The sequence below is a fragment of the Procambarus clarkii genome, chromosome 47, assembly GCF_040958095.1.
Source record: "Procambarus clarkii isolate CNS0578487 chromosome 47, FALCON_Pclarkii_2.0, whole genome shotgun sequence".
NCBI classification, from domain to species: Eukaryota; Metazoa; Arthropoda; class Malacostraca; order Decapoda; family Cambaridae; genus Procambarus; species Procambarus clarkii.
Window position 1 is genome coordinate 25300029 of NC_091196.1, and position 19883 is coordinate 25319911.

Sequence of the window (19883 nt, forward strand, 5' to 3'; positions counted from 1 at the left end):
TCACTTATAGTCAATTATGTTTTCAGTAGCTCTGTTTAAGTATATATACATTAAATATTTATCTATTATTAAATGATTATGTATTATTATATATTACTTTTTATGTAATAATATTTTAATACTAATGGAAACTCGCTAAATATTACCTCTCATAACTAAATCTATCCGTGATCGATATGGAAGCAAATCAAGACAATTAACGGTATGTGGAAGACTTGTAGTTCTCACCCAACACAGTGTTGTTCGTCAATATCCTCCTCTGCGACGACACCTTCCCAGAAACTATCTGGTTCAGAGCGTCGTATCCAGTGTCAGTTTTGGGCTGTATCATCACTGTGTATTGGTTGGTCGCCCCCAGCCCCAGGAAGTAGCCGTAACAGAACGTTTCAGGAGTGTTACAGGTCACCATGGAAGTAGTGAAGGTCGCTGTAGGGTCTTGGTTGGTGGTGACCTCCGTGATGGTTGCCATGTACTCAGTTGCTGCTGACGGGAGTGTCCAGTGCCATTCTGTCGTCTGGCTGAAGATAAAGCTCCCAGCAATGTCGTAATCTGAAAGTTTATATGATATTACACTTCTCTGAATGTTGGTAAGAGTTAAGTAATGGTGGAGCAGAGAGGGAGGGAGGGAGCATTTAAATATATATTTTATTTACGTATACAAGAGTTGTTACATACTTGTAAAGCAACTAGGACGCATAGCGTTTCGGGCGGGTCCTTAATCCTATTTTCCCCCGGAATACGACCCGCCAAATATTTTATCAACCAGGTACCCATTCACTGCTGGATGAACAGAGGCTACAGTTCAATATTGACACCCGGTCAATCATATCCGGCCAGGATACGAACCCAGGCCATATAGTTCGCGAAGTTCCGGGCGAGTATTTTAGCAATGCGCCACGGAGGCCATGTTTCATAAGTGTAAATGTAGAGGTGGTTGATCTGTGTAATGTCTGGGGTCTGATATGTCAGAAAGTTTATTTTATGCAAATATGCACTGGAGTAAATAGTGTAAGAACATAAGTGGAAAAATGTGAGGGGTGTGGAAGGAATATTCCTGTTAATGTAGAGTGATAATGAACGGCTGCTCTAAACAGCCTGTTGGCCCAAGGTCTCGTAAGTCAAGTCTGGCCTCGGGCCGGGCTTGGGGAGTAGAAGAACTCCCAGAATCCCATCAACCAGGTATCAAACAGATGAATAAGTTTCCATGTCAAAGGTCAACGTATTTGTGCATGAAACTAAAGAGATGTTACTTTTAAAACTGGGACGTTCATCCTCTTGTGATTCTTTATATCCATCAGTGGGGGTCGATAACCTCTTGGCCAAAATTTCCTGTCAATTCTCCCAATTTTCTCAAATGATTAGACAGCAACTGTGTGTGTACGGCCTCGGTCTACACCCAGCGGCCCTCAAGGTAATTTCCAGAAGCTAAGAAAACTTTCCCGATGGCATTAAGCACTGGGAAGTATTGCATCTACAGCATATGTTTTCGATCAATTTACTAGAGGAGAATATATATATGACCATGATGAATACTGAAAAATATGCAAATATTCTGGGAAGATATGTTTTGCTGCATACAATATTGATTCTTTGACACACACGCACGCACACACACACACACACACACACACACACACACACACACACACACACACACACACACACACACACACACACACACACACACACACACACACAGAATCAGAGAGAAAGACCTGGGGGTTGATATCACGCCAGACCTGTCCCCTGAAGCTCATATCAAAAGGATAATCTCAGCGGCATATGCCAGGTTGGCTAACATAAGAACGGCCTTTAGAAACTAGTGTAAGGAATCTTTCAGAACATTATATACCACATATGTCAGACCAATCCTGGAGTATGCGGCTCCAGCATGGAGTCCATATCTAGTCAAGCATAAAACTAAACTGGAAAAGGTTCAAAGGTTTGCCACCAGACTATTACCTGAACTGAGGGGTTTGAGCTACGAGGAGAGACTACGAGAATTAAACCTCACGTCACTGTGAGACAGAAGAGTTAGAGGGGACATGATCACCACATACAAGATTCTCAGAAGAATTGATAGGGTAGATAAAGACAGACTATTTAACACAAGGGGCATACGTACTAGGGGACACAGGTGGAAATTGAGTGCCCAAATGAGCCATAGAGACGTTAGAAAGAATTTTTCAGTGTCAGATTAGTAGACAAATAGAATGCATTAGGAAGTGATGTGGTGGAGGCTGAGTCCATACACAGTTTCAAGTGTAGATATGATAGAGCCCAGTAGACTTAGGAACCTGTATATTAGTTGATTGACCGTTGAGAGGCGGGACCAAAGAGCCAGAGCTCAACCCCCGCAAGCACAGCTTGGTAAGTACAACTAGGTAAGTACTCACACACACACACACGCGCGCACACACACAATAGCGACGGTAATCAGTATGTAAAAAAGTGAAGATCAATCCTGTAAAGGCGTTTATATACCTGCTGCAGGTCACTTTATCTCACCTTGGATTGTGTGAACATCTGACTCTAACATTGTGTTAGAGTCAGCAGTTGCGTATCCAACCAAGAGGACATTCACCGTGTTGCTTCCTGGTGTGTATCCTACAACGTTACACAACGCAGGTGAAGTAAGGTCCTCACACACATTTACGGTGACAGTTCCTGCTGCCTCGTCTTCCGTCCAGTAATTCACCAGTTCAAATTTGTCGCTGCTAGCCGTGGGGGTTGCTTCCACTGTGGTTGTCAACGGTTCATGTTCTAGCGTCACTGATTTAAACTCTGGCTCTGGAAAATATCATAAAGTGTAAATATTTTAGATTTGAAAAAGATAAGAGTGAAGAATTGTAATAATCTGTCCGGTCAAGTTCCAGTGTCGTAATCTGGAAGTCGATCAACATTGTTGATGTGTTATAATATTTGGTTCGGCCAACAGGTGTTGTTCCTTAGCAGGTGTTGCACCTGTTAGATGGACCATCACACTGTTGACCTGACCTAAACAAATCTTCCTTCACCTTAAAGTACTGTCTACGCTTTATATTACATACATGTCAAATTGCACTTGTCTGTTCCCAGAGATTAAAGGAAAAATTGGCCAGTAAAATACCTAAATCCTTATATGACTTGATCCTCGTAGCTGTGATATTTGAATTTTCAAAATAATTTAAAGTAATATATCTGTACCCATAGACTAACATTTGCTCAACACTAAAACTACTGATTTTTTGTTAAATGTCTTTACATTTGAGTTATATAGTACAGTGCACTAATACCCAACTCTCGTAAAGACAAGATCTTCAGTCTCAGTTGAAGGAGAGGACTCAACTATATCTTACTTGTCTTAGTAGCATCGTTGATGGTCACTGTGCCTCTCGTCACCGTCACCACCGCTGTGGAAGAACCCTCATTCACCGTCACTCCATTTATTTCACGGTAGACCTTGAGGCCGCTGCTAGTGATGCCGTCTTGTAATATCAGATATTGTATGTTGGTCGTCTTGGTAATTGACGACCCAAGAACAACCAAAGTCGTCCCGTCATCAGTAATGATCTTGTCTGTGTCTTGAGGTGCTTGGTCATATGACAGCCTTAATATCTTCCCGTCACCAACCTTATTGACGCTTGTCAACAGTGCCAAGTTGCTCAAATCTAAAAATGTAATATATATATATATATATATATATATATATATATATATATATATATATATATATATATATATATATATATATATATATGTCGTACCTAGTAGCCAGAATTCACTTTTCAGCCTACAATGCAAGGCCCGATTTGCCTAATAAGCCAAGTTTTCATGAATAAATATATTTTCTCTAATTTTTTTCTTATGAAATGATAAAGCAACTCATTTCATTATGTAAGAGGTCAATTTTTTTTTATTGGAGTTAAAATTAACGTAGATATATGACCGAACCTAACCAACCCTACCTAACCTAACCTATCTCTATCGGTTAGGTTAGGTTAGGTAGCCGAAAAAGTTAGGTTAGGTTAGGTAGGTTAGGTAGTCGAAAAGCAATTAATTCATGAAAACTTGGCTTATTAGGCAAATCGGGCCTTGCATAGTAGGCTCAGAAGTGAGTTCTGGCTACTAGGTACGACATATATATATATATATATATATATATATATATATATATATATATATATATATATATATATATATATATATATATATATATATATATATATACTATGTACATACTGCATATTCCGTTCTATTTTCAGTGATCAAATTTCCCAACTAGTGAGGATGGCAAGGCGTAAGAAGAGTGCCTCGGCGGGGGAGGGGGGGAGTATGTTTTTGAACAGTTTTGTTCTTGAGTTATATAATGGCCATGCTATACAATATCGAAAATTATTCGTTGACACAACTAGGGAGCTAAATCACAACACTAGAATGACATATTGCAATATTGCAAGCAATCTGAAAGATCATTGAAAATTAGTATGTTGAACAGTACATACATTTTAATGCTAAGGCGTCTAAATTAATACACAATGGAAAGAAAAATTGTGAAGCAAACTATTGAATGACCTTGATTGAAACTAATTCAAAAGAGACCTGGAGTTACAGTGCTTTGTGATCTTGAGTCAAATAACAAGTGATAGTTTGGAATGAAAGCATAATTCTCACCTGGCATGGTAAAGTCGAGAGAACCTTTACTGATCTGGGTATAACTTCCTGTTTGACCTGAATATAATCGCAGTTCGAACACAATGTGATCATTCACACCAAAGGCTGGTGTAGAGAAAGTGGTACATGAACCCACTGCAGTCGCAGCCACACTGGACTCTTCCGCAGAGTCCCCATTGATCCTAACAACTGTGATCTCTGCATAAGTAACTCCTGCTAGTGGGTCCTTATAACAAATGTCGAAGGTGTCACCTTTTCCAAATATTATTTCTTTAACAATCACCTCAGTAACGTCACCTGAAAAGAAAGATATTTCAAGGCACACCAGTAGATGTTAGTGTTGAATTGGTCTGTATTGCACGCCATGTTGCAGGTCATTTTATCGTAAAGGAAGACTACATTTTTAAAGATCATAAAGTCTTCGACGCTGCCACACGTGAACCTGTAATGCAAGCAGAAGAACAACGTTGGGTAACGGGAAGAATATTGAAATGGGCGAGATGTTATCCATCAAACTGGAGCCAAAGAGAGACAATGAGAGGGAGGATATATCAGGATGGCTTGAGTACCTCAAGGATCAGCGCTGGGACTAATACTGCTCCTATTTTCTCTACTTGAAAAAGGAAGTGGACTCATATGTCGCTGTTTCAGGACAATGTATATTTACTAAACTGAACTGTGTCAGGGTTTAACAACAAAATGTTACAGGATTGTATGGTACAAAATGTATAATTTTCTATCATACAGTTCATCTTTTTATTAGTCACTTATAGTCAATTATGTTTACAGTAACTCTGTTTAAGTTTAAAAATATATATTAAATATTTATCTATTATGAAATAATTATGTATTATTATTTATTATTTTTTGTGTAATAATATTTATTACTTTTTATGTAATAATATTTTAATACTAATGGAAACTCGCTAAATATTACCTCTCATAACTAAATCTATCCGTGATCGATATGGAAGCAAATCAAGACAATTAACGGTATGTTGAAGACTTGTAGTTCTCACCCAACACAGTGTTGTTCGTCAATATCCTCCTCTGCGACGACACCTTCCCAGAAACTATCTGGTTCAGAGCGTCGTATCCAGTGTCAGTTTTGGGCTGTATCATCACTGTGTATTGGTTGGTCGCCCCCAGCCCCAGGAAGTAGCCGTAACAGAACGTTTCAGGAGTGTTACAGGTCACCATGGAAGTAGTGAAGGTCGCCGTAGGGTCTTGGTTGGTGGTGACCTCCGTGATGGTTGCCATGTACTCAGTTGCTGCTGACGGGAGTGTCCAGTGCCATTCTGTCGTCTGGCTGAAGATAAAGCTCCCAGCAATGTCGTAATCTGAAAGTTTATATGATATTACACTTCTCTGAATGTTGGTAAGAGTTAAGTAATGGTGGAGCAGAGAGGGAGGGAGGGAGCATTTAAATATATATTTTATTTATGTATACAAGAGTTGTTACATACTTGTAAAGCAACTAGCACGCATAGCGTTTCGGGCGGGTCCTTAATCCTATTTTCCCCCGGAATACGACCCACCAAATATTTTATCAACCAGGTACCCATTCACTGCTGGATGAACAGAGGCTACAGTTCAATATTGACACCCGGTCAATCATATCCGGCCAGGATACGAACCCAGGCCATATAGTTCGCGAAGTTCCGGGCGAGTATTTTACCAATGCGCCACGGAGGCCATGTTTCATAAGTGTAAATGTAGAGGTGGTTGATCTGTGTAATGTCTGGGGTCTGATATGTCAGAAAGTTTATTTTATGCAAATATGCACTGGAGTAAATAGTGTAAGAACATAAGTGGAAAAATGTGAGGAGTGTGGAAGGAATATTCCTGTTAATGTAGAGTGATAATGAACGGCTGCTCTAAACAGCCTGTTGGCCCAAGCTCTCGTAAGTCAAGTCTGGCCTCGGGCCGGGCTTGGGGAGTAGAAGAACTCCCAGAATCCCATCAACCAGGTATCAAACAGATGAATAAGTTTCCATGTCAAAGGTCAACGTATTTGTGCATGAAACTAAAGAGATGTTACTTTTAAAACTGGGACGTTCAACCTCTTGTGATTCTTTATATCCATCAGTGGGGGTCGATAACCTCTTGGCCAAAATTTCCTGTCAATTCTCCCAATTTTCTCAAATGATTAGACAGCAACTGTGTGTGTACGGCCTCGGTCTACACCCAGCGGCCCTCAAGGTAATTTCCAGAAGCTAAGAAAACTTTCCCGATGGCATTAAGCACTGGGAAGTATTGCATCTACAGCATATGTTTTCGATCAATTTACTGGAGGAGAATATATATATGAACATGATGTATACTGAAAAATATGCAAATATTCTGGGAAGATATGTTTTGCTGCATACAATATTGATTCTTTGACACACACGCACGCACACACACACACACACACACACACACACACACACACACACACACACACACACACACACACACACACACACACACACACACACACACACACAGAATCAGAGAGAAAGACCTGGGGGTTGATATCACGCCAGACCTGTCCTCTGAAGCTCATATCAAGAGGATAACATCAGCGGCATATGCCAGGTTGGCTAACATAGGAACGGCCTTTAGAAACTTGTGTAAGGAATCTTTCAGAACATTATATACCATATATGTCAGACCATATATGCCTGGAGTATGCGGCTCCAGTATGGAATCCATATCTAGTCAAGCATGAGACTAAACTGGAAAAGGTTCAAAGGTTTGCCACCAGACTAGTACCCGAACTGAGGGGTATGAGCTACGAGGAGAGACTACGGAAATTAAACCTCACGTTACTGTGAGACAGAAGAGTTAGAGGGGACATGACCACCACATACAAGATTCTCAGAATTGATAGGGTAGATAAGACAAACTATTTAACACAAGGGGCATACGCACTAGGGGATACAGGTGGAAATTGAGTGCCCAAATGAGCCATAGAGACGTTAGAAAGATTTTTTCAGTGTCAGATTAGTAGACAAATAGACTGCATTCGGAAGTGATGTGGTGGAGGCTGACTCCATACACAGCTTCAAGTGTAGATATGATAGAGCCCAGTAGACTCAGGAACCTGTATATTAGTTTATTGACCGTTGAGAGGCGGGACCAAAGAGCCAGAGCTCAACCCCCGCAAGCACAGCTTGGTAAGTACAACTAGGTAAGTACTCACACACACACACACGCGCGCACACACACAATAGCGACGGTAATCAGTATGTAAAAAAGTGAAGATCAATCCTGTAAAGGCGTTTATATACCTGCTGCAGGTCACTTTATCTCACCTTGGATTGTGTGAACATCTGACTCTAACATTGTGTTAGAGTCAGCAGTTGCGTATCCAACCAAGAGGACATTCACCGTGTTGCTTCCTGGTGTGTATCCTACAACGTTACACGACGCAGGTGAAGTAAGGTCCTCACACACAGTCACGGTGACAGTTCCTGCTGCCTCGTCTTCCGTCCAGTAATTCACCAGTTCAAATTTGTCGCTGCTAGCCGTGGGGGTTGCTTCCACTGTGGTTGTCAACGGTTCATGTTCTAGCGTCACTGATTTAAACTCTGGCTCTGGAAAATATCATAAAGTGTAAATATTTTAGATCTGAAAGAAGATAAGAGTGAAGAATTGTAATAATCTGTCCGGTCAAGTTCCAGTGTCGTAATCTGGAAGTCGATCAACATTGTTGATGTGTTATAATATTTGGTTCGGCCAACAGGTGTTGTTCCTTAGCAGGTGTTGCACCTGTTAGCTGGACCATCACACTGTTGACCTGACCTAAACAAATCTTCCTTCACCTTAAAGTACTGTCTACGCTTTATATTACATACATGTCAAATTGCACTTGTCTGTTCCCAGAGATTAAAGGAAAAATTGGCCAGTAAAATACCTAAATCCTTATATGACTTGATCCTCGTAGCTGTGATATTTGAATTTTCAAAATAATTTAAAGTAATATATCTGTACCCATAGACTAACATTTGCTCAACACTAAAACTACTGATTTTTTGTTAAATGTCTTTACATTTGAGTTATATAGTACAGTGCACTAATACCCAACTCTCGTAAAGACAAGATCTTCAGTCTCAGTTGAAGGAGAGGACTCAACTATATCTTACTTGTCTTAGTAGCATCGTTGATGGTCACTGTGCCTCTCGTCACCGTCACCACCGCTGTGGAAGAACCCTCATTCACCGTCACTCCATTTATTTCACGGTAGACCTTGAGGCCGCTGCTAGTGATGCCGTCTTGTAATATCAGATATTGTATGTTGGTCGTCTTGGTAATTGACGACCCAAGAACAACCAAAGTCGTCCCGTCATCAGTAATGATCTTGTCTGTGTCTTGAGGTGCTTGATTATATGACAGCCTTAATATCTTCCCGTCACCAACCTTATTGACGCTTGTCAACTGTGCCAAGTTGCTCAAATCTAAAAATGTAATATATATATATATATATATATATATATATATATATATATATATATATATATATATATATATATATATACTGTGTACATACTGCATATTCCGTTGTATTTTCAGTGATCAAATCTCCCAACTAGTGAGGATGGCAAGGCGTAAGAGGAGTGCCTCGGCGGGGGGGGGGGGGGGGGAGGAGTATGTTTTTGAACAGTTTTGTTCTTGAGTTATATAATGGCCATGCTATACAATATCGAAAATTATTCGTTGACACAACTAAGGAGCTAAATCACAACACTAGAATGACATATTGCAATATTGCAAGCAATCTGAATGATCATTGAAAATTAGTATGTTGAACAGTACATACATTTTAATGCTAAGGCGTCTAAATTAATTCACAATGGAAAGAAAAATTGTGAAGCAAACTATTGAATGACCTTTATTGAAACTAATTCAAAAGAGACCTGGAGTTACAGTGCTTTGTGATCTTGAGTCAAGTAACAAGTGATAGTTGGGAATGAAAGCATAATCCTCACCTGGCATGGTGAAGTCGAGAGAACCTTTACTGATCTGGGTATAACTTCCTGTTTGACCTGAATATAATCGCAGTTCGAACACAATGTGATCATTTACACCAATGGCTGGTGTAGAGAAAGTGGTACATGAACCCACTGCAGTCGCAGCCACACTGGACTCTTCCGCAGAGTCCCCATTGATCCTAACAACTGTGATCTCTGCATAAGTAACTTCTGCTAGTGGGTCCTTATAACAAATGTCGAAGGTGCCATCTGTTCCAAATACTATTTCTTTAACAATCACCTCAGTTACGTCACCTGAAAAGAAAGATATTTCAAGGCACACCATTAGATGTTAGTGTTAAATTAGTTTGTATTGCACGCCATGTTGCAGGTCATTTTACCGGAAAGGAAGACTACATTTTTAAAGATCATAAAGTCTTCGACGCTGCCACACGTGAACCTGTAATGCAAGCAGAAGAACAACGTTGGGTAACGGGAAGAATATTGAAATGGGCGAGATGTTATCCATCAAACTGGAGCCAAAGAGAGACAATGAGAGGGAGGATATATCAGGATGGCTTGAGTACCTCAAGGATCAGCGCTGGGACTAATACTGCTCATATTTTCTCTACTTGAAAAGGGAAGTGGACTCATATGTCGCTGTTTCAGGACAATGTATATTTACTAAACTGAACTGTGTCAGGGTTTAACAACAAAATGTTACAGGATTGCATGTTACAAATGTTACAAAATGTATAATTTTCTAACATACAGTTCATCTTTTTATTAGTCACTTATAGTCAATTATGTTTTCAGTAGCTCTGTTTAAGTATATATACATTAAATATTTATCTATTATTAAATGATTATGTATTATTATTTATTACTTTTTATGTAATAATATTTTAATACTAATGGAAACTCGCTAAATATTACCTCTCATAACTAAATCTATCCGTGATCGATATGGAAGCAAATCAAGACAATTAACGGTATGTGGAAGACTTGTAGTTCTCACCCAACACAGTGTTGTTCGTCAATATCCTCCTCTGCGACGACACCTTCCCAGAAACTATCTGGTTCAGAGCGTCGTATCCAGTGTCAGTTTTGGGCTGTATCATCACTGTGTATTGGTTGGTCGCCCCCAGCCCCAGGAAGTAGCCGTAACAGAACGTTTCAAGAGTGTCACAGGTCACCATGGAAGTAGTGAAGGTCACCGTAGGGTCTTGCTTGGTGGTGACCTCCGTGATGGTTGCCATGTACTCAGTTGCTGCTGACGGGAGTGTCCAGTGCCATTCTGTCGTCTGGCTGAAGATAAAGCTCCCAGCAATGTCGTAATCTGAAAGTTTATATGATATTACACTTCTCTGAATGTTGGTAAGAGTTAAGTAATGGTGGAGCAGAGAGGGAGGGAGGGAGCATTTAAATATATATTTTATTTATGTATACAAGAGTTGTTACATACTTGTAAAGCAACTAGCACGCATAGCGTTTCGGGCGGGTCCTTAATCCTATTTTCCCCCGGAATACGACCCACCAAATATTTTATCAACCAGGTACCCATTCACTGCTGGATGAACAGAGGCTACAGTTCAGTATTGACACCCGGTCAATCATATCCGGCCAGGATACGAACCCAGGCCATATAGTTCGCGAAGTTCCGGGCGAGTATTTTACCAATGCGCCACGGAGGCCATGTTTCATAAGTGTAAATGTAGAGGTGGTTGATCTGTGTAATGTCTGGGGTCTGATATGTCAGAAAGTTTATTTTATGCAAATATGCACTGGAGTAAATAGTGTAAGAACATAAGTGGAAAAATGTGAGGAGTGTGGAAGGAATATTCCTGTTAATGTAGAGTGATAATGAACGGCTGCTCTAAACAGCCTGTTGGCCCAAGCTCTCGTAAGTCAAGTCTGGCCTCGGGCCGGGCTTGGGGAGTAGAAGAACTCCCAGAATCCCATCAACCAGGTATCAAACAGATGAATAAGTTTCCATGTCAAAGGTCAACGTATTTGTGCATGAAACTAAAGAGATGTTACTTTTAAAACTGGGACGTTCAACCTCTTGTGATTCTTTATATCCATCAGTGGGGGTCGATAACCTCTTGGCCAAAATTTCCTGTCAATTCTCCCAATTTTCTCAAATGATTAGACAGCAACTGTGTGTGTACGGCCTCGGTCTACACCCAGCGGCCCTCAAGGTAATTTCCAGAAGCTAAGAAAACTTTCCCGATGGCATTAAGCACTGGGAAGTATTGCATCTACAGCATATGTTTTCGATCAATTTACTGGAGGAGAATATATATATGAACATGATGTATACTGAAAAATATGAAAATATTATGGGAAGATATGTTTTGCTGCATACAATATTGATTCTTTGACACACACGCACGCACACACACACACACACACACACACACACACACACACACACACACACACACACACACACACACACACACACACACACACACACAGAGTCAGACAGAGAGAAAGACCTGGGGGTTGATATCACTCCAGACCTGTCCTCTGAAGCTCATACCAAGAGGATAACATCAGCGGCATATGCCAGGTTGGCTAACATAGGAACGGCCTTTTGAAACTTGTGTAAGGAATCTTTCAGAACATTATATACCATATATGTCAGACCATATATGCCTGGAGTATGCGGCTCCAGCATGGAGTCCATATCTAGTCAAGCATGAGACTAAACTGGAAAAGGTTCAAAGGTTTGCCACCAGACTAGTACCCGAACTGAGGGGTATGAACTACGAGGAGAGACTACGGAAATTAATCCTCACGTTACTGTGAGACAGAAGAGTTAGAGGGGACATGATCACCACATACAAGATTCTCAGAATTGATAGGGTAGATAAGACAGACTATTTAACACAAGGGGCATACGCACTAGGGGATACAGGTGGAAATTGAGTGCCCAAATGAGCCATAGAGACGTTAGAAAGAATTTTTCAGTGTCAGATTAGTAGACAAATAGACTGCATTCGGAAGTGATGTGGTGGAGGCTGACTCCGTACACAGCTTCAAGTGTAGATATGATAGAGCCCAGTAGACTCAGGAACCTGTATATTAGTTTATTGACCGTTGAGAGGCGGGACCAAAGAGCCAGAGCTCAACCCCCGCAAGCACAGCTTGGTAAGTACAACTAGGTAAGTACTCACACACACACACACGCGCGCACACACACAATAGCGACGGTAATCAGTATGTAAAAAAGTGAAGATCAATCCTGTAAAGGCGTTTATATACCTGCTGCAGGTCACTTTATCTCACCTTGGATTGTGTGAACATCTGACTCTAACATTGTGTTAGAGTCAGCAGTTGCGTATCCAACCAAGAGGACATTCACCGTGTTGCTTCCTGGTGTGTATCCTACAACGTTACACGACGCAGGTGAAGTAAGGTCCTCACACACAGTCACGGTGACAGTTCCTGCTGCCTCGTCTTCCGTCCAGTAATTCACCAGTTCAAATTTGTCGCTGCTAGCCGTGGTGGTTGCTTCCACTGTGGTTGTCAACGGTTCATGTTCTAGCGTCACTGATTTAAACTCTGGCTCTGGAAAATATCATAAAGTGTAAATATTTTAGATCTGAAAGAAGATAAGAGTGAAGAATTGTAATAATCTGTCCGGTCAAGTTCCAGTGTCGTAATCTGGAAGTCGATCAACATTGTTGATGTGTTATAATATTTGGTTCGGCCAACAGGTGTTGTTCCTTAGCAGGTGTTGCACCTGTTAGCTGGACCATCACACTGTTGACCTGACCTAAACAAATCTTCCTTCACCTTAAAGTACTGTCTACGCTTTATATTACATACATGTCAAATTGCACTTGTCTGTTCCCAGAGATTAAAGGAAAAATTGGCCAGTAAAATACCTAAATCCTTATATGACTTGATCCTCGTAGCTGTGATATTTGAATTTTCAAAATAATTTAAAGTAATATATCTGTACCCATAGACTAACATTTGCTCAACACTAAAACTACTGATTTTTTTGTTAAATGTCTTTACATTTGAGTTATATAGTACAGTGCACTAATACCCAACTCTCGTAAAGACAAGATCTTCAGTCTCAGTTGAAGGAGAGGACTCAACTATATCTTACTTGTCTTAGTAGCATCGTTGATGTTCACTGTGCCTCTCGTCACCGTCACCACCGCTGTGGAAGAACCCTCATTCACCGTCACTCCATTTATTTCACGGTAGACCTTGAGGCCGCTGCTAGTGATGTCGTCTTGTAATATCAGATATTGTATGTTGTTCGTCTTGGTAATTGACGACCCAAGAACAACCAAAGTCGTCCCGTCATCAGTAATGATCTTGTCTGTGTCTTGAGGTGCTTGGTCATATGACAGCCTTAATATCTTCCCGTCACCAACCTTATTGACGCTTGTCAACTGTGCCAAGTTGCTCAAATCTAAAAATGTAATATATATATATATATATATATATATATATATATATATATATATATATATATATATATATATATATATATATATATATATATATATATATATATACTGTGTACATACTGCATATTCCGTTGTATTTTCAGTGATCAAATTTCCCAACTAGTGAGGATTGCAAGGCGTAAGAAGAGTGCCTCGGCGGGGGGGGGGGGAGTATGTTTTTGAACAGTTTTGTTCTTGAGTTATATAATGGCCATGCTATACAATATCGAAAATTATTCGTTGACACAACTAAGGAGCTAAATCACAACACTAGAATGACATATTGCAATATTGCAAGCAATCTGAATGATCATTGAAAATTAGTATGTTGAACAGTACATACATTTTAATGCTAAGGCGTCTAAATTAATTCACAATGGAAAGAAAAATTGTGAAGCAAACTATTGAATGACCTTTATTGAAACTAATTCAAAAGAGACCTGGAGTTACAGTGCTTTGTGATCTTGAGTCAAGTAACAAGTGATAGTTGGGAATGAAAGCATAATTCTCACCTGGCACGGTGAAGTCGAGAGAACCTTTACTGATCTGGGTATAACTTCCTGTTTGACCTGAATATAATCGCAGTTCGAACACAATGTGATCATTCACACCAAAGGCTGGTGTAGAGAAAGTGGTACATGAACCCACTGCAGTCGCAGCCACACTGGACTCTTCCGCAGAGTCCCCATTGATCCTAACAACTGTGATCTCTGCATAAGTAACTTCTGCTAGTGGGTCCTTATAACAAATGTCGAAGGTGCCATCTGTTCCAAATACTATTTCTTTAACAATCACCTCAGTTACGTCACCTGAAAAGAAAGATATTTCAAGGCACACCAGTAGATGTTAGTGTTGAATTGGTCTGTATTGCACGCCATGTTGCAGGTCATTTTACCGTAAAGGAAAACTGCATTTTTAAATATCATAAAGTCTTCGACGCTGCCACACGTGAACCTGTAATGCAAGCAGAAGAACAACGTTGGGTAACGGGAAGAATATTGAAATGGGCGAGATGTTATCCATCAAACTGGAGCCAAAGAGAGACAATGAGAGGGAGGACAATCAGGATGGCTTGAGTACCTCAAGGATCAGCGCTGGGACTAATACTGCTCCTATTTTCTCTACTTGAAAAAGGAAGTGGACTCATATGTCGCTGTTTCAGGACAATGTATATTTACTAAACTGAATTATGTCAGGGTTTAACAACAAAATGTTACAGGATTGTATGCTACAAAATGTATAATTTTCTATCATACAGTTCATCTTTTTATTAGTCACTTATAGTCAATTATGTTTACAGTAACTCTGTTTAAGTATAATTATATACATTAAATATTTATCTATTATTAAATGATTTTGTATTATTATTTATTACTTTTTATGTAATAATATTTTAATACTAATATTACCTCTCATAACTAAATCTATCCGTGATCGATATGGAAGCAAACCAAGACAATTAACGGTATGTGGAAGACTTGTAGTTCTCACCCAACACAGTGTTGTTCGTCAATATCCTCCTCTGCGACGACACCTTCCCAGAAACTATCTGGTTCAGAGCGTCGTATCCAGTGTCAGTTTTGGGCTGTATCATCACTGTGTATTGGTTGGTCGCCCCCAGCCCCAGGAAGTAGCCGTAACAGAACGTTTCAAGAGTGTCACAGGTCACCATGGAAGTAGTGAAGGTCGCCGTAGGGTCTTGCTTGGTGGTGACCTCCGTGATGGTTGCCATGTACTCAGTTGCTGCTGACGGGAGTGTCCAGTGCCATTCTGTCGTCTGGCTGAAGATAAAGCTCCCAGCAATGTCGTAATCTGAAAGTTTATATGATATTACACTTCTCTGAATGTTGGTAAGAGTTAAGTAATGGTGGAGCAGAGAGGGAGGGAGGGAGCATTTAAATATATATTTTATTTATGTATACAAGAGTTGTTACATACTTGTAAAGCAACTAGCACGCATAGCGTTTCGGGCGGGTCCTTAATCCTATTTTCCCCCGGAATACGACCCGCCAAATATTTTATCAACCAGGTACCCATTCACTGCTGGGTGAACAGAGGCTACAGTTCAATATTGACACCCGGTCAATCATATCCGGCCAGGATACGAACCCAGGCCATATAGTTCGCGAAGTTCCGGGCGAGTATTTTACCAATGCGCCACGGAGGCCATGTTTCATAAGTGTAAATGTAGAGGTGGTTGATCTGTGTAATGTCTGGGGTCTGATATGTCAGAAAGTTTATTTTATGCAAATATGCACTGGAGTAAATAGTGTAAGAACATAAGTGGAAAAATGTGAGGAGTGTGGAAGGAATATTCCTGTTAATGTAGAGTGATAATGAACGGCTGCTCTAAACAGCCTGTTGGCCCAAGCTCTCGTAAGTCAAGTCTGGCCTCGGGCCGGGCTTGGGGAGTAGAAGAACTCCCAGAATCCCATCAACCAGGTATCAAACAGATGAATAAGTTTCCATGTCAAAGGTCAACGTATTTGTGCATGAAACTAAAGAGATGTTACTTTTAAAACTGGGACGTTCAACCTCTTGTGATTCTTTATATCCATCAGTGGGGGTCGATAACCTCTTGGCCAAAATTTCCTGTCAATTCTCCCAATTTTCTCAAATGATTAGACAGCAACTGTGTGTGTACGGCCTCGGTCTACACCCAGCGGCCCTCAAGGTAATTTCCAGAAGCTAAGAAAACTTTCCCGGTGGCATTAAGCACTGGGAAGTATTGCATCTACAGCATATGTTTTCGATCAATTTACTAGAGGAGAATATATATATGACCATGATGAATACTGAAAAATATGCAAATATTCTGGGAAGATATGTTTTGCTGCATACAATATTGATTCTTTGACACACACGCACGCACACACACACACACACACACACACACACACACACACACACACACACACACACACACACACACACACACACACACACACACACACACACACACAGAGTCAGAGAGAGAGAAAGACCTGGGGGTTGATATCACGCCAGACCTGTCCTCTGAAGCTCATATCAAGAGGATAACATCAGCGGCATATGCCAGGTTGGCTAACATAGGAACGGCCTTTAGAAACTTGTGTAAGGAATCTTTCAGAACATTATATACCATATAAGTCAGACCATATATGCCTGGAGTATGCGGCTCCAGTATGGAGTCCATATCTAGTCAAGCATGAGACTAAACTGGAAAAGGTTCAAAGGTTTGCCACCAGACTAGTACCCGAACTGAGGGGTATGAGCTACGTGGAGAGACTACGGAAATTAAACCTCACGTTACTGTGAGACAGAAGAGTTAGAGGGGACATGATCACCACATACAATATTCTCAGAATTGATAGGGTAGATAAGACAGACTATTTAACACAAGGGGCATACGCACTAGGGGATACAGGTGGAAATTGAGTGCCCAAATGAGCCATAGAGACGTTAGAAAGAATTTTTCAGTGTCAAATAGACTGCATTCGGAAGTGATGTGGTGGAGGCTGACTCCATACACAGCTTCAAGTGTAGATATGATAGAGCCCAGTAGACTCAGGAACCTGTATATTAGTTTATTGACCGTTGAGAGGCGGGACCAAAGAGCCAGAGCTCAACCCCCGCAAGCACAGCTTGGTAAGTACAACTAGGTAAGTACTCACACACACACACACGCGCGCACACACACAATAGCGACGGTAATCAGTATGTAAAAAAGTGAAGATCAATCCTGTAAAGGCGTTTATATACCTGCTGCAGGTCACTTTATCTCACCTTGGATTGTGTGAACATCTGACTCTAACATTGTGTTAGAGTCAGCAGTTGCGTATCCAACCAAGAGGACATTCACCGTGTTGCTTCCTGGTGTGTATCCTACAACGTTACACGACGCAGGTGAAGTAAGGTCCTCACACACATTCACGGTGACAGGTCCTGCCGCCTTGTTTACCATCCAGTAATTCACCAGTTCAAATTTGTCGCTGCTAGCCGTGGTGGTTGCTTCCACTGTGGTTGTCAACGGTTCATGTTCTAGCGTCACTGATTTAAACTCTGGCTCTGGAAAATATCATAAAGTGTAAATATTTTAGATCTGAAAGAAGATAAGAGTGAAGAATTGTAATAATCTGTCCGGTCAAGTTTAGTGTCGTAATCTGGAAGTCGATCAACATTGTTGATGTGTTATAATATTTGGTTCGGCCAACAGGTGTTGTTCCTTAGCAGGTGTTGCACCTGTTAGCTGGACCATCACACTGTTGACCTGACCTAAACAAATCTTCCTTCACCTTAAAGTACTGTCTACGCTTTATATTACATACATGTCCAATTGCACTTGTCTGTTCCCAGAGATTAAAGGAAAAATTGGCCAGTAAAATACCTAAATCCTTATATGACTTGATCCTCGTAGCTGTGATATTTGAATTTTCAAAATAATTTAAAGTAATATATCTGTACCCATAGACTAACATTTGCTCAACACTAAAACTACTGATTTTTTGTTAAATGTCTTTACATTTGAGTTATATAGTACAGTGCACTAATACCCAACTCTCGTAAAGACAAGATCTTCAGTCTCAGTTGAAGGAGAGGACTCAACTATATCTTACTTGTCTTAGTAGCATCGTTGATGTTCACTGTGCCTCTCGTCACCGTCACCACCGCTGTGGAAGAACCCTCATTCACCGTCACTCCATTTATTTCACGGTAGACCTTGAGGCCGCTGCTAGTGATGTCGTCTTGTAATATCAGATATTGTATGTTGGTCGTCTTGGTAATTGACGACCCAAGAACAACCAAAGTCGTCCCGTCATCAGTAATGATCTTGTCTGTGTCTTGAGGTGCTTGGTCATATGACAGCCTTAATATCTTCCCGTCACCAACCTTATTGACGCTTGTCATTTGTGCCAAGTTGCTGAAATCTGAAATGTAATATATATATATATATATATATATATATATATATATATATATATATATATATATATATATATATATAATAAAGTGTACACCATAAGAAAAAGGGGGTGGTAGGAGAAGCGAACTCTCTTACGTATTCAGAGTTAAATGGCCAGTTTTTCCCTGAATGTTCTGTGTTCCCTTCTCTGAGGCTATATATATATATATATATATATATATATATATATATATATATATATATATATATATATATATATATATATATATATATATATATATATATATATATATATATAAAATACATTAGCTTGAATGGTGCCATAGTAAATAATGGTTGATCAACGCCCTTGCCAGAACATTAACCCTGATATGTGGTAATTTACTCTGAGCAGAGTTATGTATTCCATTCAGTCCTTTATTTCCAACAATGATTGGAGACTTTAATGCAACTTAATACTGGGGAAAATATTTTCCTGGAAAGGATTTATAGTAAATTCGATCAGGAAGCAGAATTTAAAAAGGGAAAATTACGACAAATTTCAGTGGGAACATGCTATTAGCATTCAAATTAACAACTCATTAGCTTGTAATACTGGCCAGAGGACGCTGAATTCTCACCTTGCATCATGAAATCGAGAGATCCTTTCCCGATTTGGATATAATTTCCGTCGTTTCCAGAATACAATCGCAGCTCGAATATGATGTGGCTGTCCACTTCAAGGACCAGTTTGTTGAAGGTCGAACATTGATCTGTGCGTATCGCTTTCATATTAGTCTGCTTCGTTGGGCCAGTAGTGATTTCTATAACAGTGATTTCAGCATATGTGACTTCTTCTAATGGGTCCTGGTAACACACATCGAAGGTGTCTTCTGTTTTTGGTAAAACTATTTCGTT

General features: G+C 40.2%; 1 protein-coding gene across 2 annotated transcripts in view; it reads right to left on the reverse strand.

Annotated features, from left to right (window-relative positions):
- The window catches only part of LOC123763017 (uncharacterized), a 52070-nt gene that overhangs the window by 32167 nt on the left and 20 nt on the right, over positions 1-19883 (reverse strand). For both annotated transcript variants that reach the window (XM_069302176.1, XM_069302175.1), the window contains exons 1-16: positions 19607-19883; positions 18679-18990; positions 17849-18130; positions 15575-15895; positions 14596-14892; positions 13735-14046; positions 12903-13184; positions 10627-10947; positions 9627-9923; positions 8784-9095; positions 7953-8234; positions 5673-5993; positions 4654-4950; positions 3339-3650; positions 2509-2790; positions 229-549 (exon numbers count right to left, since the gene is read on the reverse strand). The exon at positions 19607-19883 is cut by the window's right edge and continues 20 nt beyond it. In XM_069302176.1, the coding sequence (XP_069158277.1) occupies positions 229-549; positions 2509-2790; positions 3339-3650; positions 4654-4950; positions 5673-5993; positions 7953-8234; positions 8784-9095; positions 9627-9923; positions 10627-10947; positions 12903-13184; positions 13735-14046; positions 14596-14892; positions 15575-15895; positions 17849-18130; positions 18679-18990; positions 19607-19757 (4702 nt within the window). In that variant the 5' untranslated portion in view covers positions 19758-19883. The remainder of the gene's footprint in view (positions 1-228; positions 550-2508; positions 2791-3338; positions 3651-4653; positions 4951-5672; positions 5994-7952; positions 8235-8783; positions 9096-9626; positions 9924-10626; positions 10948-12902; positions 13185-13734; positions 14047-14595; positions 14893-15574; positions 15896-17848; positions 18131-18678; positions 18991-19606) is intronic.